The following is a 27,770-nucleotide window of genomic DNA, read 5'->3' on the forward strand; positions in this document are numbered from 1 at the left end:
GAGATGAGAAAGTGTTAGAAGAGAACAGTGGAGTGCTTTCCATCACTTGCTGAGACAGCTGGTGCTGAGATGAGTGTTTTACTCCATTGGGTTGGTTTCTACCTGGAAACCCAGGAGAGGCCAGGTCTCAGTGGGAACTTCTGAGTCTTAGAGTGTTACCAATGTGGCCCCTGGAAGGAGTCACCTCTACTTGTCTCCTGTGTCCCCTTGATGTCTTTGTTGGGAGGTGCGAAGGGTGTTCTTATCTATAGTGTGGGGTCACTTCTAACCTGCTCCTCCACTGGTTCCGGCTTTGAATGCCCTCTTCTGCCTAAGGCTTTGGGACTGCACTTGTTTCTATTTTTGCCAGTCCTGGGGTTTGAACTCAGGGCTTGAGCACTGTTGTCCCTGGCTTCTTTTTGCTCAAGGCTAACACTCTATCACTTGAGCCACAGCGCCACTTCTTGCTTTTTCCTCTATGTGGTGCTGAGGAATCAGACCCAGGGCTTCATGTAGATGAGGCAAGCACTCTACCACTAGGTCATATTCCCAGCCCTGCACTCGTTTCTTTCTTTCTTTCTTTTTTTTTTTTTTTGCCAGTCCTGGGCCTTGGACTCAGGGCCTGAGCACTGTCCCTGGCTTCCTTTTGCTCAAGGCTAGCACTCTGCCACTTGAGCCACAGTGCCACTTCTGGCCGTTTTCTATATATGTGGTGCTGGGGAATCAAACCCAGGGCTTCATGTATACGAGGCAAGCACTCTTGCCACTAGGCCATATCCCTAGCCCTGCACTCGTTTCTTTTAAGTAGCAGAACATTTTAACACCTGGGCTGAACTTCCTGTAACTTTTTTTTGTCAGTTGTGGGGCTTGAACTCAGGGCCTAAATGCTGTCCATGTGTTCTTTTACTCAAGGCTAGTCTTCTATCACTTTGAGCCACAGCTCCACTTCTGGTTTTCTAGTGGTTTGTTGGAGATAAGAGTCTCACATGGGCTGGCTTCAGTGATCCTCAGATCTCAGCCTCCTGAGTAGTTAGGATTATACCACCAGTACCTGGCTCCTGTAACTCTTGATAGTGTTATATAGTTGCCAAAATATTTAGATACAGTACAACCTTATAAAATGTGTATAAGCTGGGCACCAGTGGCCCATGCCTATAATCCTAGCTACTCAGGAGGTTGAAATCTGAGGATCACAGTTCAAAGCCAGCCCAGGCAGAAAAGTCTGTGACACTCTTACCTCCAATAAACTACCAGAAAAATGGAAGTGGTGCTGTGGCTCAAGTGGTAGAGTGCTAGCTTTGAGCTGAGGAGCTCAGGGACAGCATCCAGGCCCAGAGTTCACGACCCATAACTGACCAAAATAAAATAAAATAAAACCTGTATAGAAAAAAATGACTTTATTCATTTAGTTTTGAAACTGAGTCTTACTATGTAGCCCAGACCAACCTCAAACTCACTGTGTGGTCCTGACTGGGTCATTTTGATCCTCTTGTCTTAACTCTCCCAAATTTTAGGATTCTAGGCATTTACTACCATGTTTTGCTCTGCATATGCATATATGAATGGAGGTGGGTTCAAGGGATGTTGAGGAATGCCAGCTGTCTGTCTGCTCACTGTGCTCTGTTAAGAAATAGACCACAGTGATATGGTTGTATGCGTGAGAGGATTTGTCACCAAGCAGTTACGGAGCCAGCTCTAGTGAAGACCAGCTGAACAGGTCAGTCATAGGATGGGGAGGCAGGACAGGCAGCGGGATGACTGAGTTCAGGTCCCAGTGGAGACGGCCAGAGCATGAGGAGAACCAGCATCATAGACTGGTGGGTCCAGCCCTGACTCCTCCGGACATGCTCTGGACACATGCAGCCCACTGCACAGGGCACCATAGAGCTTTCCAGTGTGTGTTGCATGTGGAGCATCCAAACTGAACTCTTTTGTCCTCCCATCTTGTCCAGCCTTCTCTGGAGATGACCCCACCATTTAAGAGGAATCACCACAGTCAATGTGTTGGCATCTCCACATGTCCCTTCTAGTTGAGTGTCCTGGAAGTGCAGTGAGGACAACTGCTCAGATCTACTCCTAGCCTACCTTGCCTGCCTTGGCCACCTGTGCTACCTGACTGACCCCTGCTCCTTTGCGTTCCTAGCACCCGTTTAGCTCCTTCCTGCCCTGGGCCATGCTCTTGTTGCTTCTGGGGACAGCATTTTCCCACTGCAGATATGGCTTTCCTTGCCTCTTTGGGTTGTCACTGTGCCTTCTGCTCCGTATGTAGGGCACAGCACTTTCTCCTGCTGTTGCCTTCTGTCCTCCCTCTTTGTGTATTGTTGTTTCTCTCAGTATCAGCCTTGGAAAGACAGGGCTTTGTTCTCTATGTGGTAAGGTCAGGCTTGAGTCACTGAGCCACAGAGAGGGGGCACCAGCATGGGAGAAGTGAAGAGGGCCCATGGTCTGGTTTGTGAGCTAGAGGATGAGTGTTGGATGGGAGGAAACAGGCCTATGCAGCACAAAGTTGGGAGAGGGAAAGGAGAGGGGCTCACAGTGGTTGTGTTGGAGAGAGGTCTTTGGACCAGAGTTATGTTCAGGCCATGGTGGTTGCTCTGGAGAAGGATCTTTGGGCAAGTGTTGGCTGCTGGGCCAAGCTGTTGGAAATGTATCCTGAGGTGGAAGGGGTGTAGTTGAGAGGTCCTCCTAGCTGGTGGCCTGTGAGGGTGTGAGATAAGTTGGGGACCAGATAGGAGGAGGCAGGGCAGTGAGGCCTGTGTGTGTCTAAGAGATCCTAGTGGAGAATGAGCTCCTGAGACCATGGGCAGGACTTAGTCTTCTGGAGAAAGAGGAGCTGTGAAGGAAGCTGCATATGGGCTGCCCACTTTCAGAGTGACAGCACAATTAAGAGGATGCCTGAGGGCACAGGCATGAGGGTGGGCAGTTGGACAGGATTCATTTTTGTTGCTGGAGCCTTGTTGAGCTTGTGTTTTTGTTCTCTTGCAGATTTATTACGCGTCCGGATGTCCGAGAGAGGAAGATGGCTAGCTTCCTGGATTGGAGCCTGTGTACCTTGGCCCGCTCCTCCTTCCAGACCATGGATGGTGTCATTGCCATGGATGGAATACTGCAAGCCCTGGTAAGGGCCACGCTGGAGGGGTAGTTGGTGGAGTAGCAAGGATCAGTACTTCCACTGGACCCAGAATGTAGTGATTTGGAATTCTCTGATGAAGTGACTGGAGCACCTTGGGAATCATTTTCCCCTTGGGGCAGTAATTTCCTTTCCCACTGCTGTGAACTTAGTGAGCTAGACTTCTGCCAAGGTGAACGCTGTGGAGCCCCATATTGCCACCAGAGGGCAGTGGTGCCCATGGTGTTGCACCCAGGCCCTCAATTTTTTTCTGCTTAATTTTGTTATAGAACACAATTATTAGAGCCAGCTCTAGTAAAGTATGGCAGATAGTTTAAATTCTGATTTTGTTCAGGTAAGTGGGTTCCAGTCTTTTTAGCATCATTGTTTAAACACTGATCTTGGCACTTACCAGGTGCCTCATTCCCTGCCTATTGCCGATCTTTTGCTTTGCTTGTTTGTTATCTGGCCTTGTAGTGCTGACAAGGAGAAAATATCTAGTGTGAATTCCATAAAAGAGGTGAGGCCTGGATAACTGTTGCTAGGAATCTCCCTGGTTAGTATTCTTTTTCTTTTTGGCCAGTCCTGGGGCTTGGACTCAGGGCCTGAGCACTGTCCCTGGCTTCTTTTTGCTCAAGGCTAGTACTCTGCCACTTGAGCCATAGCGCCGCTTATGGCCGTTTTCTGTATATGTGGTGCTGGGGAATTGAACCCAGGGCCTCATGTATACGAGGCAAGCACTCTTGCCACTAGGCCATATCCCCAGCCCCATGGTTAGTATTCTTTTTTTTTGGCCAGTCCTGGGCCTTGGACTCAGGGCCTGAGCACTGTCCCTGGCTTCTTCCCGCTCAAGGCTAGCACTCTGCCGCTTGAGCCACAGCGCCGCTTCTGGCCGTTTTCTGTATATGTGGTGCTGGGGAATCGAACCTAGGGCCTCGTGTATCCGAGGCAGGCACTCTTGCCACTAGGCTATATCCCCAGCCCCTGCATGGTTAGTATTCTTGAGAGAATGGAGAGGGCCTCTCAGGGCATGGGCTCCAGAATCAACCTTGTTTTTAGAAAGTGTGGACAGGGTCTTTGGGAATGTGGGCTTCAGAGTCAGCACTTGTCTTGCTTACTCTTTTTTGATTGCAGCAGTTGAGATTTATTTCAGAGCCATTTTTGTCCTTGTCTTGAAGGCTGAGGAGCCTGGCAGCTCTCTCACTAAAGCAGGGCCTTGTGGAGCCTGTTGGAATGCAAGTGATCAAGTACAATGGCATCTCGATGTCTGTGCCTGCCTGCTTTTCTCACAATGCTGATTTTGATGTTGGGTTGATGTGGGGTGGGGGTGCATAAAGGCTGAGAGGAGAGCAGGCCAATTCTGGTAACCCTTGAGGTGGACAGGCTCCTGGTGGGGTGGGCAAGCCCTGGCTTGCTGGATCCCAATACCCATTGCTTCAGTCCCTTGTTATGTCATGGCCATGGGAGTGAGGAATATCTGTGTGTCTGTTTCTTCCTAATCCCATTATCACTCTTGTCTTCAGGGAACTGTCCTTCAAAACATGTCAGAAAGAAACTTGGGAAACATTTCCTGTTTCCTGTGTCCCTTTTACACAGCAAGACCCTGAGTTTGATCCCTAGCACTAAACAAAAAACAAGAGGAAACTATGAGGTAGGGAGGAGTGTCAGACACTTCACAGTACTAGCTGTTGGGCTCCATCCCCAGTATCATAAAAAGTAAAAAAGAAACCCCAAAACAAAAAACAAAATGTGATTCACATGAAGGTGTTATTCACATACCAGGAACATTTTGCCTCTTCATTCATATGAAAAGTTTAGTCACTATGCATGTTTGCAAGGTTTTGCCACCCTTGTTTCCTCTTTCTATCACCCCGTGTGCTGTGAAGTTCTCCACAGCCTCCAAGGCCCTGTGTCCATGCTTCGAGTTGTCTATTCTGACATTTCACATGCATAGAGACTTCAGTATGTGGCCTCTCCTGTCTGGCTTTTTTGACTGAGTATGGTGGCCTTAGGGTTTACTCATCATGTGGCATGTGTCTGTGCTCTGCTTCTGTTTATGGTAAGATAATACATTTTCTGGATGCTTCTGGCTATTGTGATTAACACTGATAGGATATTTTATGCCCAAGTTTTGGCTTAAGCTTGTATGTATGTATGTTTGTAACAGTATGTATTTATAGGTATGTAACAGTAGTATTTGGGTATGTAACAGTAGTATTTATGTATGCTTATTTACTTTTAGTATTTATGGTACTAAAGATCAAACCTACTAGATAGTAGCACCAAGTTTTTCTACCCCCTTCATACTTTCTTCTTTCTTCCTTTCCCTCCCTCCCTCCCTCCCTCCCTCCTTCCCTCCCTCCCTCCTTCCCTCCCTCCCTCCTTCCTTCCCTCCCTCCCTCCCTCCCTCCCTCCCTCCCTCCCTCCTTCCCTCCCTCCCTCCTTCCCTCCCTCCCTTTCACTCTTCCCCTCTCTCTTTGTGTGCCAGGAATCAAACCAGGGCCCTGTGTATGCTAGGCAGGCAAGCCCTACAGTAGTTTTTTTTTTTCCCTCCCAATATTGGAGTTTGAATTCAGGTCCTTGTTCTTGCTAGGTAGGCACTTTTACCTTTCAGCTATACCTCTACTTTGATTTTTGTTGATTACTTTTGAGCTAGTGGCTTTCTCCTTTCTGTAGTTGTTAGGGAGGTGGTAGGATAAATAAGTGCACTATTTTGTCTAGCTCCTCTTTTTTTTTTTTTGCCAGTCCTGGGCCTTGGACTCAGGGCCTGAGCACTGTCCCTGGCTTCTTCCCGCTCAAGGCTAGCACTCTGCCACTTGAGCCACAGCACCGCTTCTGGCCATTTTCTGTATATGTGGTGCTGGGGAATCGAACCTAGGGCCTCGTGTATCCGAGGCAGGCACTCTTGCCACTAGGCCACATCCCCAGCCCTCGTCTAGCTCCTCTTAAGAAAAGGGTCTTGTGAGTTTTTCTGCCACTTAAGTAGCATGAGTCACTGATAGCAGCTAAGGTTTTTTATTAAAATTTTTAAAATTATTTTTTTGTTTATGTGGTACTGAGGAATTGAACCCTCATGCTAGGCAAGACTACCACTAAGCCACATTCTTAGCCCAAGGCTAAATTTTTATAAACTTAACCATATTTGTTTCTGAGGTCTTAAAATTTTTTTACCACATCAGGGGACTGGGAATATGGCTTAGAGGTAGAGTGCTTGGCCTTGCATGCATGAAGCCCTGCGTTCGATTCCTCAGCACCCCATAAACAGAAAAAGCTGGAAGTGGTGCTGTGGCTCAAGTGGTAGAGTGTTAGCCTTGAGCAAAAGAAGCCAGGGACAGAGTTCAGGCCCTGAGTCCAAGCTCCAGGACTGGGGATGGGGGGGAGTTACCACATCAATAAAATGTGGGACTTCTCAAGTACAAATGCACATCCTTGCCCTGGAAGGTTCTTGTTCCACGGTGTGTGGGTGTTTTAAGAATTGACAATGACTTTCAGTGAACTGCTACAGTGGGGGGGTCAATGCATGATGACTCTGAGTGACATTGCTGTGGAGTAGAGGTTACTGTGTTCACTATGCTGCTGAATGGGTCTTGAGGGAGGTATGCATTTAGGATTTTAGTTATTCTGGTGAAGGGTAGTGGGTTTTTAAGGTGTTTAGTTGAGGGTATGGGTATAAGTGAGTCCTTAAGATTTTGGCATGAACCTTATTAAAAAGTCTTAAGAGAACAATGGAGATGACCAAAGTGTAGCCTGAGCCTGTTGATCCAGGTGACTGCAGGGAAAGATACCGGGCTGGTTCAGAATGTGGTTGCTGCCTGGTAGGGTAGCTGGGATGAGGGATAGGCATGGTTGATCTCAGGTGATTCATTGTTTTAGACTAGCTTTGCCATGACAACATTTTTTTTTTTTTTTGGTTTTGAGATAGGGTCTTGCTGTACAGCCCAGGCTGGCCTTAAACTCACAATCATCCTGCCTCCACCTCCTGAGTGCTTAGATTTCAGGCCTGCACTACCACACTCAGCATTCTTATGGACTCCCAGGGTCTCCTACAGCTGCTAGCCTGGCCTCTGCTCTACCCTGCCCTCCTCTTGGCTGGCACAGTCAGCATATTGCTCACCCAGGGGAGATGGTGTGGCCTACTGTGTTCAGGTCACCTTGGAAGACAGAGCTGATCCTAGCTAGTGCCCTTGAACTCATCCTCGAGGTTTAGCAGCTCTTCTTGGCTTGTAGAGGTTATAGTGGCCACTTTTCATCTAGTTCTGCTCATAGCTTCTTTTCCAGCCCCCCCATTTTTTGGGGGGGGTGTTTAATTGGAGATAAAAGTCTCATGGACCTTTTTGCCTGGGCTGGCTTCAAACCATGATCCTCAGATCTCAGCCTCCTGAGTATCTAGGATTACAGGCATGAGCTACCAGTACCAAGCTCATCCCCCCCCCCCCCTTTCTGATCCTCTAGTTGCTGGTTCCCAAGTTTTCTGTTTTTTCCTTCACTGTGGGAGGTGCACAGAGCACAGATTGCACTCAAGACACCCAAGAACAGGCACACTTCCTGTTTGTCCCTGCTCACAATACAGTGTAGTTAAACCACTCAGATCGTGGGGAGGTGCTTTTTGTTTGCACATCTCCAAATTCCACATTAAGGGGAGAGACATTTTCTTTTTTCCTTTCTTCTGAGGTATAAGCAAGTTTCAGGGGCTTGTCCCTCAGCCTGGCCTGTGTTGGCAAAGGAGGGGGTTTGGGGCAGAGCACTGAGGCAGTTTGGTAACAGCACCTCTGTTCTATCTAGAGAGATTTGCCTTGAGGTATGGTGAGCAATTGTCTGACGCAGACAGCTGAAATCCTGGGAAGTAGATGAATGAAACTGCTGTGGAGCAACAGCTTTGGTGGCCCGACCTCCCATGGCTCCTAGTGTTAGCAGATCCCTTCTAGCACCTGAAGGTGAAGGCCCTGCTGCTTCTAGGAAGCCTGAGTCTTTCTAGAGTCAGCATGTGCTTCCTCTTCTCTCTTGAAGGGTCTGTTAAGACTGATGGAGGCTCCAGGGCAGGAGGAAGTTGTGCTGAGTGCTCAGAGGCGGAGCAGGTTTCACCATGGGCTTGTTAGACCTGAAGGCAGAGGGTTGGGTATCCTGTGCATGATGAAACTTGCAGGTGTATTGTGCTTCAGGATTGCATGTTTCCTTTGATGCAGTTGGCTCCGTTTTTATCCACCTGTTCATTAGTGTGGGTTAGGCGAAACAGGTGAACCCTGAACAAGTCCCATCGAAACTAGGGTTGGTTTTATTTCCCTTGAAGCATGGGCATCTCAGAGCAATGTGTTTTGGCTCTTCTTGGAGGGAATTAAGTGGTTGACAGTTTTATTTTACTGGTGTCTCCTTGTTGCTCTTTATTCTTGCTTTGTACAATACCCATTTGTTCAGCCCCATTTTGAGCATTAGGTTTAAATGCAAATTGAGGAAATTCAAGGAAGGAAAACAATAACTAAAGATAAAAGTTGTCATTTGAGTGAGTTTTCTCTTTCTGTTCACTTGATAGTTATGCCCCTATGGTTTCCCCACTCTGATTGGAGTCTCTGATCTTAGTCTGATGTGGTCCTCCCTCCCTCCCTCCCTCCCTCCCTCCCTCCCTCCCTCCCTCCCTCCCTCCCTCCCTTCCCTCTTTCCTTCCTTTTTCTTTCTTTCTTTTTTTTTTTTTTTGCCAGTCCTGGGCCTTGAACTCAGGGCCTGGGCACTGTCCCTGAGCTTCTTTTGTTCAAGGCTAGCACTCTGCCACTTGAGCCACAGTGCCACTTCTGGCTTTTTCTGTTTTATGTGGTACTGAGGTATAGGGCTTCATGCATGCTAGGTAAGCACTCTGCCACATTCCCAGTCCTAACATGATTTTTCTTTGTTCTCTCTGGTGAGTGGAAAGAGACAGGAGCTTGGGCTTCTGAAGACAGACTGCTGGCAGTGAAGACTGCCTGAATGGATTGTATCTCCCCTTCATAGTGAGGTTGCTCACATATATGTTCATGTATTTCTTTGTTATTGAGAAAAGCATTAGTCTGTTAAAAGACAAACTCATGTCCAGAGATGTAGTTCAGTAGTCGAGTGCTTGTCCAGCATATATAAGGCTCTGGGTTTGATCCTGAGCAATACCTCACTAGCACCTACCTCCACACCAGGAAAGTTCAAGAACGTCAACTCTCACAGGCCCACTCTGGTCTGCATTGTGGGTCCCTGCCAGGAGACATGTACAGGCACAGAGAGGTCACCTGTTTGAGCAGGTAGGAGGGGCTTGCCCTAGGGAGGCTGGCTGATGGACTGGCCATGGACTCTGGATGTGCTTTAGCCACACCTGGATTTCATCTGTCCCAGTGACCTGAGGTACAGGTGAGGTGCCCTGCTCCATTTGGAAAAGAAGTGACAAACCTCTCTTGCCTCAGAGATGTGTGGGGGTTAGTTGACTTCCTGTATGTGAGTCAAGCACTCTTGCCACTAGGCCATATTCCCAGCTCCCTCAGTTCTAGGTCTTGAACTGAGGACCTGGGCTTTGTCCCTGAGCTTTTGTGCTCAAGGCTAGTACTCTATCACTTTGAGCCATAACTTCCCTTCTGTTTTTACCAGTATGAGGGCTTGAACTATGGGCCTATAAGGCACTGTCTCTGGGCTCCTTTTGTTTAAGGCTAGCACTCTACCACTTGAGCCACAGCGCCACTTCTGTTTTTTTTCTTTCTTTTTTTTTTTTCTTTTCTGTGATGAATTGGAGATAAGAGTCTCACAGACTTTTCTGCCTGGGCTGGCTTTGAATCTCGATCCTCAGATGTCAGCCTCCTGAGTAGTTAGCATTACAGGCATGAATCACTGGCACCTGGCTGAGAAGAGAATTCGTAGGTCAGGCTTCATCCTCTTCATCCCACCTGCTGGTGTGAGACAAGGTGGCACTGTTGGCTGCGGTGGCTAGTGTTCCCTGTTGGCCCTGTTGTGTGGCATCCATTGCATGTTGACCGAGAACCTCACAGCCTCTTACCTTGCCTATCCTGGTTCACTGGTGTGTGATGTGCGGCTGCCTACACTCTTGTTTTTTTTTTTTTTTTTTTTTTTTTGCCAGTCCTGGGCCTTGGACTCAGGGCCTGAGCACCATCCCTGCCTTCTTCCTGCTCAAGGCTAGCACTCTGCCACCTGAGCCTCAGCGCCCCTTCTGGGCATTTTCCATATATGTGGTGCTGGGGAATCGAACCGAGAGCTTCATGTGTAGGAGGCAAGCACTCTTGCCACTAGGCCATATTCCCAGCCCCTGCCTACACTCTTATACATGTCTCTTAGTCTTTGGCTGTTGACCGTTCATCCTTAGTTCTTCTTTGTCCTTTGTTTGTCTATCTCTGTCCATGTTCTATGGACTGGGTGGGTGTACCAGGACACCTCCAGACTCATAATTCCCATTTGTGGTCCTGACAATTATTCCTTTAAGCCACCTGTACCTGGGAGCCAACAGTGCGATGGACGTGCTTATATGCCACTGTCTTTGTTTGCCCTTTTCTTCTTCATCTGTCTTGTGGATTGGCTCTCATGTTCCCTGTCTTGTCTAGAGTATGTCAGCCTCACCTAGCTGTCTTCCTTCTATCTTGCAGGTCATCTCCCTGAAGCATGGCTCTTTGTTTTACTTTGGCCTTGTCTGTCCCTTCTGCCTGCTGTTTGCCCTCTCTGGACAGGACAGGGAGCTCTCCCACTCTCAAGCATCCTTCTGGAGGCAGTGGATCCCCCCTGAGAGCCCCCAGTGCCATCCTTGCCATGGACTTGTCTGCTGTTTTGTGGTCATCAAGGCAGAGTTCTCTGTACATGGCAGGGTTGTCCCTCAAGGGAACAGGGAGTGGAACGGAGCTACAGAGAGAATATGCTGAGGTTCTGGTTCAGGAAAGACAGGCAGGGATGGGGATGGGAATGTGGCTTAGTGGTAGAGTGCTTGCCTAGCATGCGTGAAGTACTGGGTTTGATTCCTCAGTACCATATACACAAGAAAAAGCTGAAAGTGGCTCTGTGGGTCAAGTGGTAGAGTGCTAGCTTTGAGCAAAAAGAAGCCAGAGACAGTCCTGAGTTCAAGCCCCAGGACTGGCAAAAAAAGAAAAGAAAAGAAAAAAGGCAGGGGTTGTTTCTGCCCCTGTAAGTCAGGCAGGACAGCTGGCAACTTCAAACACCAGGGGGATGGTGGATACTCAGTGTACTGAGTTCCTGGAGATAAGGGACGGATACTGTCTTCATGCTCCTGTCCATCAAGGAGCACTGCTGAGGGAACTGTGAGCACTGCACAGCTGGTGACTGCTACGGTCATCAGAGAAGCTGGCCCTCAGTAGTTGGTTCATTGGACAATCCTTTGGCTGCTTGCTCACTGTATCATAGAGTTGCCTGGGCATTGGCTCCTTGGAATTGCTCTCTGTTCTTTCTTGAAGAATTTCTGGTGGCTGATACTTTGTTCTGAAAGTCAGTTCATCTTAAAGATTTGTGAGTTCCATGGTCTGTGTGCTGAGCCATGTGCCTTGGTGGACTAGTTCCTTCCTTCTGGTGGGTGGTACAAGACTCCAGTGTGGAATGCTAGGCCCTGCCAGGGGCATCCTATATCCCAGCTATTTTTGCTGTCTCGTGTCACAGCAAAGGTATGGCAAAAGTATGTTCAGACTAGGGCCTGTGGGTTTCCATGAGGAATGTTTTATATGGTTGATGGGTCTTTGTGGGCCCTGGTGCTTCTCATATGCAGGCCCTCAATGTATCATAGTGTTGTGCAGCTTCCGCCCTTCCCCTTCTCACTTTTCCTTGCTGTCTGTATCTCTAGTTCCACACAGGGCTGGTATCCATGTGCTCTCATAGTAAAGTTTCAGGGTCTGTACCTGGGAACACTTAGGCGTCTCTCTGACGTTAGGTATCTCAGCTGGTTTCTCCTCCACATCCCAAGTGCCTGACTGCATGCACACCTCCAGTCTTCAAGGCTGCAGGCTGCTCAGCTGTTCAGAGGACTCCATGTTCTCAGGCAATCATCTGTTGATTTTCGGAGTGGAGTATGCCTCTCACATCTCCTGCTCAGGGTCCTGGTAAGTGGGAACATGACCACCAGTGTTCTAGGTATTTGTCAGTTGATTAAGCAATGGTGGTTTATTTTTTTTTTTTTTTTTGGTCAGTCCTGGGCCTTGGACTCGGCCTGAGCACTGTCCCTGGCTTCCTTTTTGCTCAAGGCTAGCACTCTGCCACCTGAGCCACAGCGCCACTTCTGGCCATTTTCTATATATGTGGTGCTGGGGAATCGAACCCAGGTCTTCATGTATATGAGTCAAGCACTCATACCACTAGGGCATATTCCCAGCCCGCAATGGTTGTTTATACCTAAAAATTGTTAGAAATTGAAATGTGTTAATAACACAAGTAGACTTGAGAGGGGCAGGAATGCTGTGCCCCCAGGGCTGGTCCTCTCCTTGCCCTGTTGTTCAGAATCTTTCCTGTTGGTAGGTTTTCCTTTCAGGTCATGGCTATTGTTTCATGTGATTTTGTTGCTGCTAACAGTTGATTCTAGTTGGAGCCCTTACCTAGCATGTGTGGTCTCTGGGTTCATTTCCTAGCACTGCCAAGAAAAAAGTCTTTGAAACTGCTACTTAGATCTTTTCACTTTCCTGTGTTCCAGGTCTCATGGGATAATTTAATCTCACTTGTGGTAGATGAGGGCTTTGCTTTGCCTTCTTAGTTAGGCCTTCTCACCCTTTTCCCTGGTCTTTTCACATCTGAACCTCAGCTCACTGGTTGTGAGAAGTGGGGTTGGTCCAGTAGTGTAGAGGCAGCCAGAGGCTGGATAACCTGAGGAACTGTTCAAGCTAGAGTTCCTCGATATAGTTTGGGATCTTAGGGTGCATTTGGGAGAAGAATGCATTTGATTAAATGAAGTAAGAAATGATGGCTACAGATAACAAAGGTGGGAAGTCATTCTTTTCTAGTGTTTTCTGAGCTAACTTCCACATATCTGGTATTGGTATAGATCTATGTGTGTATGTATGTATTTGTTTATTCATTTACTTTTGCAGTGCTGGGGATTGAGCCCAGGGTCTTGTGCAACTAGGCAAGCACAGTATTACTGAGCCCCAGCTCCAGCTGGGGAAGAAAAATACATTTTTTATTCTAAGACCTTGCTTATTCTTTTTGTTGTTGTTGTTGGTTGTGGAGCTTGAACGCAGGGCCTGGGTTCTGTTCTTCACCACTTCTGCTCAAGGCTAGCACTCTACCATCTTGAGCCATAGCTCCACTTCCAGTTTTCTAGTGATTAATTGGAGAGAAGAGTCTCTTGGGGACTTTTCTGCCTGGGCTGACTTCAAATTGCGATCCTGGGATCTCAGCCTCCTTAGTAGCTAGGATTACAGGTGTGAGCCACTGGCACCTGGCTAGCCTTTGCTGATTCTAATCAGCCATTCATCCCAGCTATTGATAAGTTCAGCAGTTAAGCTTCTCATTTCTGGGGATTTCTTTCTTTCTGTCTTTTGGTCAGGTGATACCTCTGGCCTAGACACCCTTCCTGAAGTAGGTTTATGCTGTCTTGCCTTGGGTCCTGAGTACTCCCTGCCCAGCTTCAGCTTCCTGCTTTTCTTAGGGTGTGAACCCTTCAAGATTTTTAATTTTACAGGCCACTAGATGTGCTGCAAGTTGTGATTTCCTAGGCTTCAAGTTGTGAAAGGAAGCTCTTTCCTACAGTGCTGTGGGGAGAGGCCTCCCAGGTGAGCTGATGAGGATGCCCCTGTACAGTACTTCATTCTGTGATGGAAGTTGTGAAGCTTTGGCCTCACTGACACCTCGGATAAGCTCACTGGCCTGGGCAAGGACCCAACTGTGTTCTGGGTAGAGTTGGCCTAGAGTTAGTTGGCTTGTGGGTATTGTTTTTTTTTTTCTGCTTAAATGTTGCCCTCATGTGTACCATGCTTCTTAGTGCTTTTCTATCGCCACCAGTTTACTGAGCCTTTCATGGTGGGGTAGGGGCTGCTTCTTTCTTCTGGGACACTTGGAGAAGGCTTGCTTGCCCTATGTATTGCTCTTATCTGTGGGTTGACATAGGTATGGTAATGTTTTCTTGAGAGTTCAGAACATCGCTTTCAGTGGGATGCCTGTGGATGAGCTGCTGTTGCAGAACCTCTGTGGGTCTGTTTATTCTAGGGATGGCCAGTACCTACAAGGGGAGTATAGGTGTACTTAGAGGCTTTGCACTGCCAGTGAGAGTCACTCCTGAGCTGGGAGTGCAGGACCTTTCTCCAAGGGCCTGGGGTGGAGTTGATTTTCTTGGCCTGGATTTGGGAGTGCCTTCAGGGAGCCTCAAACCAGCACCTCCAGCTTGGCAGCAGGGTGAACTTGCTCCTGAGTGGCTGACAGCCTGTGATTTGCCAGGTTTGGAGAGCATGCCCTGGGGAGGGGAAGCTGGTTTGCACACTACAGAAAAGCAATAATCTAAAGGTGTGGTGGTTTAGGATGATTACTAAGAAACTCTTTTGTTTATATCTTGCCCTGTGCTAGTTTCTAGAACAACAAGAACAGACCTTGTGGTTGCTTCCCTGAGTGGTGATTTTCTCTAAACTGTTGGTGGTGTAATTGCTTTGGTGTTGCCTGTGCTTTTCAGCAGGTGGCCATAGGTTGGATCCTGCTTTATGCTTCTATGAATGTCAGTGCACCTCCCATTTTATGGCTTGCTCTGCATACTTAAGACAGTCAGATGATGAGCATCTTCCTGAGACAATCATATGATGAGCATCTTCTTCTTGATTAGTCTGGGGTTTCACTGCTCTCTGGTACACACCATGCACTAACAGACACCGAGGGAAGGAGTTGGACCTTCTTTTTGGTGGGAGTCATCCTTGCCATTGTAGCCTGGGTGGGCCTGGAATTTGCCATTCTCCCCTCAGCCTCCTGAGTGTGGGAGGATTCTTTACTTTTATGTGAGAAAAGAGGAGCACACAACGTCCTTGTCCTCATTAATTGCACCTCTTTTCTCCTGGATCCTTCATAAGTCATTAACTTCATGACTTTCTCTGCATGTCAAAGAATATAGAGTGATCCCTCATCTAGCAAGAGTTACGTTCCAGAGACCCCCTTGATAGGTGAAAATCTACGAAGTAGCAGTGTAAGATAATTGTTCCTCGCTGTATTGAGGTTCACTTATTGCTACTTCACAGATATTCACCTATCATGGGGGTCTCTGGAATTTAACTCCACTATAGGGAGGAAAGAAAACATTACCATACCTATGTCAGCCCACAGATAGAGCAATACAAAAGGCAAGGAATGCTTCTCCGAGTGTTCCAGAAGAAAGAAGCAGTGTATATATATATATATATATTTTTTTTTTTAATTTTAATTTTTACAGAGCTGAGGACTGAACTCAGAGCTTTGCACATGCCGGGCAAATGCTCTTCCACTGAGCAAAATCCCCAACCCTTGAAGGCAGTATATTTTTATGTATTAAAAAACCAGAATACAAAAAAATTGATATAGTGAAGCTGTAATAAGTGAACTTCAATATAGTGAGTGTGCTCCATGTCATCTTGGGGATGCAGCTAGAAACTCACAGAGCAGTTCTCTACCATGAAGCTGTGTAGTTTTTGTTTTCCTTACTCTAGATAGTACAGTGGTGGGCAGCTGGACTCTGCTGCTAGTGTGTGTGTGTCTCCATGTGTTGAGATGTCACAAGTGTACTCTGTCAGGGCATTGGTTACCAGTTTTAAGAAATGTTCTCTTGGCTGGGCTAGCTTTGAACTGTGATACTCATATTTCAGCCTCCTAAGTAGCTAGGATTATAGGCGTGAGCCACTGGTGCCCAGGTCAAATTCTTTTATTTGGTGAACAACACTAGGATGCTGTGCTGTTGTATTCCCTCTTCCTCCTCCCCCTGCCCCCCATTATTTTTTGCTGATAGTACTGGGGCTTGAGCTCACCTGGGTGCTGCCCCTGGGATTTTTTTTTTCTTTCTCTTTTATTCTCTTAGAGCTTGTGCTCTTCCACTTGAGCCACAGCTCAAGCCACTTGCAGCTTTTTGCTAGTTAATTGGAGTTAAGAGTCTCCCAGGGGCTGGGGATATAGCCTAGTGGCAAGAGTGCCTGCCTCGGATACACGAGGCCCTAGGTTCGATTCCCCAGCACCACATATACAGAAAACGGCCAGAAGCGGCGCTGTGGCTCAAGTGGCAGAGTGCTAGCCTTGAGCGGGAAGAAGCCAGGGACAGTGCTCAGGCCCCGAGTCCAAGGCCCAGGACTGGCCAAAAAAAAAAAAAAAAAAAAGTCTCCCAAACTCCCTGCCCAGGCTAAATCACAATCCTCAGATTTCAGCCTTCATTCTTAGTTGCTAGGATTATAGGCATGAGCCACCTTCCTTCCTGATTTGGGCTTTCTTTATTAACTGTTCTGGAGTTTTATAGCTACAATTTTTTTTTTGGGGGGAGGGGAGGCCAGTCCTAGGGCTTAGACTCAGAGCTTGAATGCTGTCTTTGAGCTTCTTTTGCTCAAGTGTTCTACCACTTGAGTCACAGCACTGCTTCTGGCTTTTTCTGAGTGGTTTATTGGAGAGAAGAGTCTCGTGGATTTTCCTGTCCTGACTGGTTTCAAACTGGAATACAGGTGTGAGCTACCAGTGCCTGGCTTTCCTACAGTGTTTTTTCTCTTCCTTTTTTTCCATAGCACTTTTTTTTTTTTTTTGCCAGTCCTGGGCTTGAACTCATGGGTTGGGCTCTGTCCCTGAACCTGTCTATGCTCAAGGCTAGCACTCTACCACTTGAGCCATAGTGCCACTTCTGGCTTTTTCTCTTTCTGTGGTACTGAGGAATCAAACCCAGGGCTTCATGCATGCTACCACTAAGCCACATTCTCAGGTCCCTATAATCTTTATTTTCAGTTTTTTATCTCCTTTCCTTTGTCTTCCACATTACTGTTTGTCAAGCTGGTCCTAATAGTGTTACTTTTGCCCCAGAAGATGTTCTAGTACTGCTTGTCTATTAGGTGAAATTCCATTGCCTCACCTGCTTCCTTAGGAGAGTTTTTGTTCTTTTCCATGGAACAACCCACTCCAAAGCCTGTGACGTGAATGATGTACTGTGTACTTTGCATGGGATTCTGCAGGTCCTTATAGAGCCAGGTGTGGGAATGGCTCTGCCCCTCTGATACCTGAGCCCTGGCTGAATATCACATGGCAGCTGCCTCCAAGGCAGGGCCAGCTGAGACTTTGGATTATAACTGGCTTCTTTCTCATGGTGTGGCAGCTGGTCCTCTTGGCATAGTGTCTGGAGAGCCAGTGCCCCAGAGACCCTGGCCCAGGATACAGGGATTGGGAGTAGCTTACATGGAAGCAGTTGGAAACCTGCTAGGGTAGGAGTGGGACCCTGTAGGAGGTGTGCCAATTAGGGTAACTTTGTGGTTTCCGTTTGAACTGCCTATTTGCAAGGGTAACCTGCTAAATCAGGCAGTGGGCATTACCAGCATGGCCTGGCATGATAGCACCTGTATGATCATTCCCTATCTTTCTCCCTTTTAAGATGCTCCAGGTGCCTGTCAGTGCCTCCCAGGCTGACATTCCAACAGCCTTGTATCCCAGCTTTGCTTCAGCTGGACATCTAGACATGGAGGAGGTAGCCATGTCGAGGGTGTCCTTTTCTTTTGCATTTTCTAAGCATGATTAGCTTCTCTTCACACATGATGTGGACTTCCTTACCCCAGTGGTTCAGAGAACTGTGTGGGTTTTGGTGTTTTTCTACCTTAATTTGTATATCCCAGTATTTCTGCTTAACAGGTATTTGTACTTTAAATGGATGACACATGTAAAATAAGTGTGTTGTGTATTTGAATTTATATGAAGTAAGTTAAATATTTTTTTTTGCCGGTCCTGGGGCTTGGACTCAGCGCCAGAGCACTGTCCCTGGCTTCTTTTTGCTCTACCTCTTAAGCCACACTGCACTTCTGGCTTTTTCTATATATGTGGTGCTGGGGAATTGAACCCAGGGCTTCATGTATGCGAGGCGAGCACTCTACCACTAGGCCATATTCCCAGCCCCATAAAGTAAATTAACTTGTAATGTGTATTTCACATAAACTAACTCTAGTAAAGCATAGTTCTTGAACAAAAAAAGAATGTATCTAAATTGACTTGGTAGAAGCTTTACTCCCCAGTTCTGTGTTTGGCCTCTGGGGAACATGTTTGAGAAAGGGAGGAGGCATATTTCAGGTATCAGAGTGGCTCTGTGACGTAGGCATTGCCTTTGCCCTATCTTGACAGACTGAGGTGAGGCAGTGGTAGGCAGAGTGGCTAGAGAACTGGACATGGCCACCCTTGCCTGGGCTGGCTGGTTCCGCTTTCTCTGTCTAGCAGTTGGATTGAGTATGAGGAAGTTTGCTCAATCTTTTACTTATTTTTAATTTTATTTCGCAATTCTTGGGATGAACCTAGGTCACACAAACATTCTATCACTAATTCACACCTCCTTAAAAAAAAGACTTTCCTTTTGGTGGTATTGCAGGGTCTTTGTGTATACTAGGCTTGTATTCACATTCTGCCATATGCCCACCCTAAAAAGACTTTTTTGGTGCTGGTCCTAGGATTCAACTCAGGGCCTGTGTACTGTCCTGACCTTATTCGTTCATGGCTAACACTCTACCACCTGTTCCACTTCTGGCTTTTTATAAAAAGTAGTTAACTACTTGGTCTCTGTATTAGTTACATCTAATGTGACTGTGACCAAATATCTGACAGAAACAAGTTGGAGAAGGGAGATGTATTTTAGATTACAGTTTCAGAGCATTCAGTCCATCATGGTAGGGGAGAGCAGCTTACATTCTTGGAAACAAATAGAGTGACACGGGAAAGGGCCAGGGACTAGATACTCCAAAGGCCTGCCTCCAGTGACCTGCTTCCTCCAGCTAAGTCTCACCTCTCAGAGTCTACAGAAGTTCTTAGAATAGTGCCAAATGCTGGGGATTAAGTGTTCAAAAGATGAACCTGGGGGCTGGGGATATAGCCTAGTGGCAAGAGTGCCTGCCTTGGATACACGAGGCCCTAGGTTCGATTCCCCAGCACCACATATACGGAAAACGGCCAGAAGTGGCGCTGTGGCTCAAGTGGCGGAGTGCTAGCCTTGAGCGGGAAGAAGCCAGGGACAGTGCTCAGGCCCGGAGTCCAAGGCCCAGGACTGGCCAAAAAAAAAAAAAAAAAAAAAGATGAACCTGGGAGATATTTCATATTTGAATTATAACATTTACCCTTTCTCCCAAAGGTTTTTTTTTTTTGGCCAGTCCTGGGCCTTGGACTCAGGGCCTGAGCACCTTCCCTGGCTTCTTCCTGTTCAAGGCTAGCACTCCGCCACCTGAGCCACAGCGCCACTTCTGGCCGTTTTCCATATATGTGGTGCTGGGGAATTGAACCGAGAGCTTCATGTGTAGGAGGCAAGCGCTCTTGCCACTAGGCCATATTCCCAGCCCATCTCCCAAAGGTTTATGGATATCTCATAATGCAATACATTCAGTCCATCTTTTAGAGTCCCCATAGTTTTAACAGTTTCAACATTGTTCAAAAGTCCAAATTCAAAGTCTCTTCTAAAGAAAACTCTTAGCTATGAGGCCCTATAAAGTCATAAAGTTACCTGCCTCTAACATACAAAGGCACAGATTAAATATTCCTATTCCCAAAGGGAAGAAAAGGAAGAATCAGACCTAAGCAGGACAAATATTAAGTCTTATAACTCCATGTCTGGAATCCAGGACATGTAGTGGCATGCTCTGAGCTCCAAAGGGCTTGGGAAGCCCCACCCTAGCGGTCCTGCCTTCTGTAACCCACATGACCTCTCTTGGACTTGTTCCTCTTTGCATGCATTTTTCCCGTATAGATGTTCCACAGTCCTGAAATTTCCAGTATCCTAGTGTCTCCACTGTATTTTCAGCTTCACTTCTGACCTTCTTGCATTGCCCCACTCGGGGACTGACTGTAGGGATCCTGATCCTGCCACACATTGCCTAGGCTCTCCCAGGTCTTCATTGGAAAAGTCTCCATGATCCCACAACTCTTACGTTGCTAAGTTCTGCCACAAGTGTGGGTCCTTTGTCTATTGGTACAGTGGCCACTGAATGCAGGGTAGCTAGGCCTAGGAAATTGCTGCCATAGGTGGCCCTGTGTGAGCAGGGTATTCCTTATGGCTCTTGAAGGAAAGTCTTTCAAATAAGCTTACACTCTTTTTTTTTTTTGCCAGTCCTGGGGGCTTGAACTCAAGGCCTGGACACTCTCTCTGAGCTTCTTTTGCTCAAGGCTAGCATTCTACCAGTTGAGCCACATTACCACTTCCGGCCTTTTTTGTTTATGTGGTACTGAGGAATCAAATCCTGGTCTTCATGCATTCTAGGCAAGCACTCTATCCCTAAGTCACATTCCCAGCTCTAAGCTTACACTTTTAACACCTTGGAGTAAGTGATGGTGATCTTAGGTGGATGGGGCTAAGAACTTTTGAGATTCCTTCAAGTCATCTTTCCCATTGTCCCAGTATGAAGTGCTTAACTCCTCCCCCCGCCCCTTAATTTTAGAAATTAGAAAGAGGCTACACAGTTATGTTTACAAAAGTGATACATGCCTCATTGGGCATGTTTTTCTTTTTTTTTTTTTTTGCCAGTCCTGGGGCTTGGACTCAGGGCCTGAGTACTGCCCCTGGCTTCTTTTTGTTCAAGGCTAGCACTCTGCCACTTAAGCCACAGCACCACTTCCGGCTTTTTTTTTTTTTTTTTTTTTTTTTTTTTTGCGCCAGTCCTGGGCCTTGTACTCAGGGCCTGAGCACTGTCCCTGGCTTCTTCCCGCTCAAGGCTAGCACTCTGCCACTTGAGCCACAGCGCCGCTTCTGGCCGTTTTCCGTATATGTGGTGCTGGGGAATCGAACCTAGGGCCTCGTGTATCCGAGGCAGGCACTCTTGCCACTAGGCCATATCCCCAGCCCCCCGGCTTTTTCTATATATGTGGTGCTGAGGAATCGAACCCAGGGGTTCCTGTATACAAGGCGAGCTCTCTACTACTAAGCCATATTCCCAGCCCTTGATGGTTGTTTTGGTGATGGAATCTTAAGGACTTTTCTGCCCTGATTGGCTTCAAGTTACAATCCCCCAGAAGGGGAAATATGTTTGCTGTTTTATAGATGAATTAAGTCTTAGGAATCTTTGGTTACGGGTTTTGGAGATTCATAGAATTACACTGATCTGCCAGGCCTCAAATTGGAAATAAATTTATTACTGAGAAACCAGGAAGCAAGAATTAGTGTCCAGTGAGACCCAGTGCCCCAGTGAGAGCAAGTGTGCCAACAAGACCTGGTGTTGAAATTACTCAATGAGAGCCAAAATGCCAGTGAGAATCAGTGTCCCACTGGAGCCAGTAAGAGCCAGTGTGCCATTGAGAATCATTGTCCATTGGAGTTAATGTCCCAGTGAGAATCAGTGTCTAGTGAGAGTCAGTTTCCCAGTGAGAGCCTGTGTCCTAGTGAGACTGAGACATTCTTTGGTGGCAGCCTCCAGGTTCTTTCAGAGCAATGTGTATGGTCTGCATGTGGAGATAGTTGTGATTGCAGTGAGGGTAACCCAGTAGAAGGCTATAGCCTATGGATGTTAGGCCTTTGAGGGGAGAGGGGTGGATGTTCTTCCATGTTGACCAGTGAGTATTGAGGAAGGAGTCCTTTGTCTCCTTGCTGTTCATTGTGTAGGTAGTTTAGTCCTTGGCATTTTTCCTTTTGCACAGATAACTCAGACTTCTCTGAGGCTGTCTTGATTCTTCCTTAAAGCCTAGCTCAGTCTGCACACGCTGCATGTTTGGAGCAGAGCCCCTCAGAGGATTTGACTCCACTAGTTGTACCCCTGTTGTAAGGAACTTGTGGGAAGGTTCCTTCTCCAGTCTCCACTAGTTTCTTCTTTCATCATGTACAGAATCTCTTCTCTTCACCATTAGGTGATGTGTGCTCACAGTAAATTCTGTAGGATGCAATGAGCTGTTGTAGTAGTTTATTTAAAAAAAAAACTACATTTGTACTTATAACATTTTAATGTTTGTATTCTTTTTCAGGCTCAAATATTTAAGCATGGAAAACGTGAAGACTGTCTTCCTTATGGTAAGGCTTATTTGTCAAATGAGTGGATTTGTGATGTCACTTTCTGGTATGATATCAGTATGCTGGCATCTGGGGCCTGAACATTCATTCATAGGTGTAGGAATATGTAATTTGGTGTATTTGGACACTATTTTTTTTGTGTATGTCTTGATAAATGGGGCCTTTGATAACTCTATTAGTTATTTGTTTATTTGTTTTGTTTTTTGTTGCCAGTCCTGGGGCGTGGACTCGGGGCCTGAGCACTGTCCCTGTCTTCTTTTTGCTCAAGAGCTAGCATTCTGCCACTTGAGCCACAGTGCCATCTCTGGCCACTTTCTATATATGTGGTGCTGGGGAATTGAACCTAGGGCTTCAGGTATACGAGTCAAGCACTCTTGCCACTAGGCCATATTCCCAGCCCCTCTATTAGTTATTTGAAATACAGGAAATTACTGAAGTTCCTGTAATGGAGATCCAGGCTCTTAGTACCTTACTGCTGTGTCTTTCCTAGAAGGGCCTGGTCATGGTAGAGTAGATTCCAAGGTTGCTACTGGCTTGCAGGGATCCTGTAGCAGCCACTTCCCCATTTACTTCATCCTCTGTCACCTTGTCTTTTCCTGTCACCTCATTTCCCCCTTCCATCCCTATTACCTCTCATCCTCCCTCCCTTCTCCTGTACTTTAGCCCCCTTCTTCCTCTGCAACCTGGTCCCTGCCCCTTCATCTGGTGTGTTGGTTCAATCCTGACTATCTTCCTTACCCTTGTATGGTCTGTTTCACCTCGAGCCCATTTCTGAGAGCTAGGCTTGTATTTCTGTCCTGGGCCTTCACGGCTGTCCATGGAATGCTGTCCTTGTGCTTCCCTGGCCTTGGCTTCTCCTAGCCCTCCTCTCTTTGGTCCTGACAGGCTGCTTCCTCTGTGAGACCTTTCTACCATACTCTCCTCTGGGCTCAGCCTCCTTTTTTTTGGCCAGTCCTGGGCCTTGGACTCAGGGCCTGAGCACCATCCCTGGCTTCTTCCCGCTCAAGGCTAGCACTCTGCCACCTGAGCCACAGCGCCACTTCTGGCCGTTTTCTATATATGTGGTGCTGGGGAATCGAACCGAGAGCTTCATGTGTAGGAGGCAAGCGCTCTTGCCACTAGGCCATATTCCTAGCCCTGGCTAGGCCTCCTATCCTGCCCATTTGCATGACCTCTTGCTCATTCCTGTCCCGTCTCCCTCAGATCATGTGTAGCTGCTCTCTGTAGGATGGAGTTTCCTTTACTCTGGACCTCCCTAGTTGGCTTCTAGTAAGGACACTGAGTGGGCTCCACCCCGCTGCTTTTGAAAACCCTGGAGAAGGCAGTCTTGTAGGTCAGGGTTCTGGGGCTCAGTGTTTCTTTCTTCTTTTTTTTTTTTAATGTCTGTATAATCATTGTATATTCTCAAAAAGTAGATTCAGGAAAATTAAAGGTGATTTACAAAAGGCACTGAAGTTGGCACAATCATTGGTAGTTTTTTGTTCTGGATTAAACACTGGAAGGGTCTGCAGAATACAGCTTGTGTGTGAGAAGTTGCTTCCAACAGCCAGGATGTGGGGCTCAATGTTTCTTAGCCATTACCTGCATTGGACTTGTGGGATTGGTTGGTTTGGGGGATATGTATCAGATACGGAGTGAGTTTGGGCTATGCTGAGTTACATGCTCTTGTTTGCAGCCAACACTGTGCTCCAGTGCCTTGACAGATGCAGACTGCCTGAGTGCAACCAGACCCTGCTGCGGAAGCTGGGTGTGAAGCTTGTGCAGCGTCTTGGGCTAACCTTCCTGAAGCCGAAGGTGGCCGCATGGAGGTGAGTCAAGGGGCGGGGACAGGCATCTTACTAAGATGGGGATGGCTATGTAGGCTGGTTGGTAAACTTGTCTTCTGAGTTAATTTTTCTTTAGTTTCTGAAGTGTTTCCATTGTGAAAGGAATGGTTTTCATTTTGGTTATTTCATGTTCTATGTCTTCCAGTTAGACTAGCCGAAGCTGGAGTGGTAACAAGAAAAGTCTGCTTGGTCTTCCCTATGAGGTTGCTCATGTGCAGGATGTGGTCACTTGTGTGGCTGCAAAGGGAGCTCCTTTCTGATTAGTGATGGGTTTGGATTATAAGCTATTCTCTGAGAATGCCAGACCCATTCCTTGTACCTATTCAGATGTGCAGTGTCTTTGCTTGCTGGTAGAGATGGTGCTAGCTGTGATCACTGGGTTTTTGAATTGCTGGCTCTGTGGCATAGACTCTTGCAATGTTCTTAGAGTGCATGTTCTTAGTAGACTTAAGTTATATTTATTTCAAGTGTAACTGTATATGATTAGGGAAGAATTATTTTAAGTCCATTTAGTTAAATTTTGTTCCAAATGGCAGCAAATTTTAGGGAACTGTGTTGTGATTCAGATACTTCTTGGATATTTAATCTACAGTTTACTCTTCAAGTTTATTTGGCAGAGCTCAGGTAGCTCATCCCTATAATCCTGCCTATCCATGAGGCTGAGCTCTGAGAATTGCAGATTGAAGCCAGTCTGGGCAGATAAATCTGAGAGACTCTTATCTCCAATTAACCAGCATAATGCCAGAACTGTAGGTGTGGCTCAAATGATAGTGTGCCAACTGTGAATGAAAAGCCAAACAAGAGTGTGAGCCCTTGAGTTCAAGCCCTGGTATTGGTGCTCACACACACAGACAAAAGTTGTTAGAACATAGTGGATAGTTTTAAAAATGTCACATAAATGGCTCAGAACTGTGTGTGTCAGGCAGTGTTCCTGCTCTCCAGAAAAACAACTGATGGGATGTATCCATTCCCACAGTCAGCCTAAGGAATCAGTGCCTGATTCCTGGTGAGGGAGCCTGGTGAGATCTGAGGTCTGTAGGGGTAGGCAGCAGGCTGGAGACATAAGAGGAGTTGATATACTAGTCAAGCAGATAGGCTGGAAGAAGGAGAGACAGTGTTTTGTTTTGTTGAGGTGAGTTGATTGGATGAGGCCTACTCACACTTGGGATAGCCACCTGTAGTACTCACTGTGTCACCCAGAAGAATCCACAGACCTGTCTAGACATGTCAAATTCATGCTCTCAAGTACTGGAGACACTCATGGGTCCTCACTCATGGGTTATAATTTAGTTTTTTTTTTTTTAAAATCTCTTATTTTGTCTATATAACTGATCCAATTATATAATTGGTAATAAAATTGGGTTTTAAATCCCCTCCACCTACTTCTCTCTTCCATCTTCTCCCTTCCTCTCTCCCTTCCTCCCTCCCCTAGCACTGTCCCTGGCTTCTTTTTTTTGCTCAAGGTTAGCACTCTACCACTTGAGCCACAGCGCCACTTTTGGCCATTTTCTATATATGTGGTGCTAAGGAATCGAACCCGGGGCTTCTTGTATACGAGGCCAGCACTCTTGCCATATTCCCAGCCCCCTGTCTTTCTTTTTCATTTTTGTATTTTAGACATTTCCTTAGAATTAGGATGTACCTCAGAATTAGGATGTACATCTGTGGCATATGTCAGCGTTCTTGGCAGTTTATGCTGATACATCTTCACTTTTTTTCCTTTTCCTCTTGTCTGTATAGTGCATGGCATTTTCACTGGCATCCTTTATGATGCTGAGTTATGCTAAATTGATGACTTTAATCACCAAGAAATTCATTTTTAGGTTCAGGGTGTACCAGCTGACCCAAGGGTGCTTTGTTTTGCATAGATATCAGCGTGGCAGCCGGTCTTTGGCTGCCAATCTGAAGCTCTGCACCCAGGGTCCGAGTGAGCAGAAGACACTGACTGACGGCATGATTTCTGATTCTGATGAAGACTATGACATCCCAGAAGGGGTGGAGAGTGTGATAGGTAGGTGGAGCTTGTGATACTTACTGGGCTGTTCTCTGAGGTGCCCTCTCCTGTTTCCCTCCTGGTATTGATACCCATTGACCTTTGGCCACTGATCTGTCTTCTCTGTGAACCATTCCCTATTAGCTCTCAGCTCTGTCACACTTCCTTCTGTATACCTGACCCATAGTCAACCCACCTGGGTGTTTCTGGGGAACTAGGGCTCTCAGAGAAGTTGAGGTGGGCACTTGGTTCTTGAGTTTGTGGCCCTTTCATGCTTCCCTCAATGGCCATTTCAACTCCTGAGGCTCATACCCCTTGTGGGGAATTTTGACCCAGTACTTTGGTCACAGGATGGAGACTTCTGCCCTACCTTTCGCTCTGTGCCATCCTGCAGTACTCTCTAATGCTCCTTTCCTTTGGGGACCCTGGCTGAGAGGGCAGGCCAAGCTGACCTTCTGCCTGTTTCTATCTGCTCACATCCCCTTGGCTCATTCAGGGCAGATTTCTGCCCATACTACAGCCCCTGCCTTGACCATTGTGGTGGCTTTGTTTACTGTGACAGCCCTCATGTGCTTCCCAGGTTCCTCTTTCCTGGTTGCTGTGACATGGCACCTGTTGTCCTTGCAGGGTTGTCCAAGGCCATCTGGAACTCCACCATTCCATGTGGAGCCCCCTTGGCCTCTTCCTTGTTGCTCTCTGATCACCACGGGCGTATTCTCATCATCACCCTCTCTGGTTACTTGTCACAAATCCTACTCCCATAGCTTTTTCTCCATGTCAGGCTTTCTGGGGCTTCTGGTCCTTTATGATCAAGGTTTGACCCTACTGGGTTTGTTGTAAGAAATCCTAGTAGGTTAAACCCTACTGTTTCTTAACTGCCGATGGGCCCATCCTGCAGGAGCAGGCGCATCTTCTTGACTGGAGTCCCCCAGCTCCTTCAGCTACCCTCAGCCTCCCTTCCCATGTTCTGGGGCAGATGCTTGTCCTGAGCCTTTGCTTTGCCCTTAGCCTTCATCTTGCACTGGGCCTTCACCTGGGAGGGAGCTGCTTCCCGTTGACTTCTCCGATGGACTTCCATTAGGAACAGTAACAAAAATGAGTTTCCTGTGTTCATTTAAAAATAGAGGAGAAGGGGGCTGGGGATATAGCCTAGTGGCAAGAGTGCCTGCCTCGGATACACGAGGCCCTAGGTTCGATTCCCCAGCACCACATATACAGAAAACGGCCAGAAGCGGCGCTGTGGCTCAAGTGGCAGAGTGCTAGCCTTGAGCGGGAAGAAGCCAGGGACAGTGCTCAGGCCCTGAGTCCAAGGCCCAGGACTGGCCAAAAAAAAAAAGAGGAGAAGGAGCTAATTGGTTTTTTCTCCCCCTAAGCTCTCTGTATAACACCCTAATAACAAGAACATTTTACTAAAAAAAAGGAAAGCTATATAGCTCATGCTGCCTTGAACTTAAGATCCTCTTGCCTCAGACTCCCCAGTGCTGGAATTACAGGCATGTACCATGATGTTACGCTAAAATTAAGATTCTTAATGAACCTTTTGGGGGTGTTCTTTAGTGGGATGTATGGGATAGGTGGGATGGATTTTGTGGGAGTCAGAGGATCAAGAATTTACCTAGGCTGATAGCTCATGTTCTGGTTCTTACAGAACAGCTTCTGGTTGGGTTGAAGGACAAGGACACGGTAGTGCGGTGGTCTGCAGCCAAAGGGTAAGTGCTGATGCTCTGGTGAGGAGTGGTGTGACATTCTAGGGGAGGGACTGGCCTGTAT

The 27,770-nt window shown here is 47.1% G+C and overlaps 1 protein-coding gene across 1 annotated transcript in view; it reads left to right on the forward strand.

Moving 5' to 3' along the window:
* Tbcd (tubulin folding cofactor D) overlaps positions 1-27,770 on the forward strand; it is a 148,507-nt gene that overhangs the window by 13,868 nt on the left and 106,869 nt on the right. Inside the window, exons 7-11 of the mRNA XM_048366218.1 lie at positions 2,965-3,097; positions 22,136-22,181; positions 23,857-23,989; positions 25,876-26,018; positions 27,649-27,709. Coding sequence (XP_048222175.1) covers positions 2,965-3,097; positions 22,136-22,181; positions 23,857-23,989; positions 25,876-26,018; positions 27,649-27,709 — 516 coding nt within the window. The remainder of the gene's footprint in view (positions 1-2,964; positions 3,098-22,135; positions 22,182-23,856; positions 23,990-25,875; positions 26,019-27,648; positions 27,710-27,770) is intronic.

This window comes from Perognathus longimembris, chromosome 17 (genome assembly GCF_023159225.1).
Source record: "Perognathus longimembris pacificus isolate PPM17 chromosome 17, ASM2315922v1, whole genome shotgun sequence".
In the NCBI taxonomy this organism is placed as follows: Eukaryota; Metazoa; Chordata; class Mammalia; order Rodentia; family Heteromyidae; genus Perognathus; species Perognathus longimembris.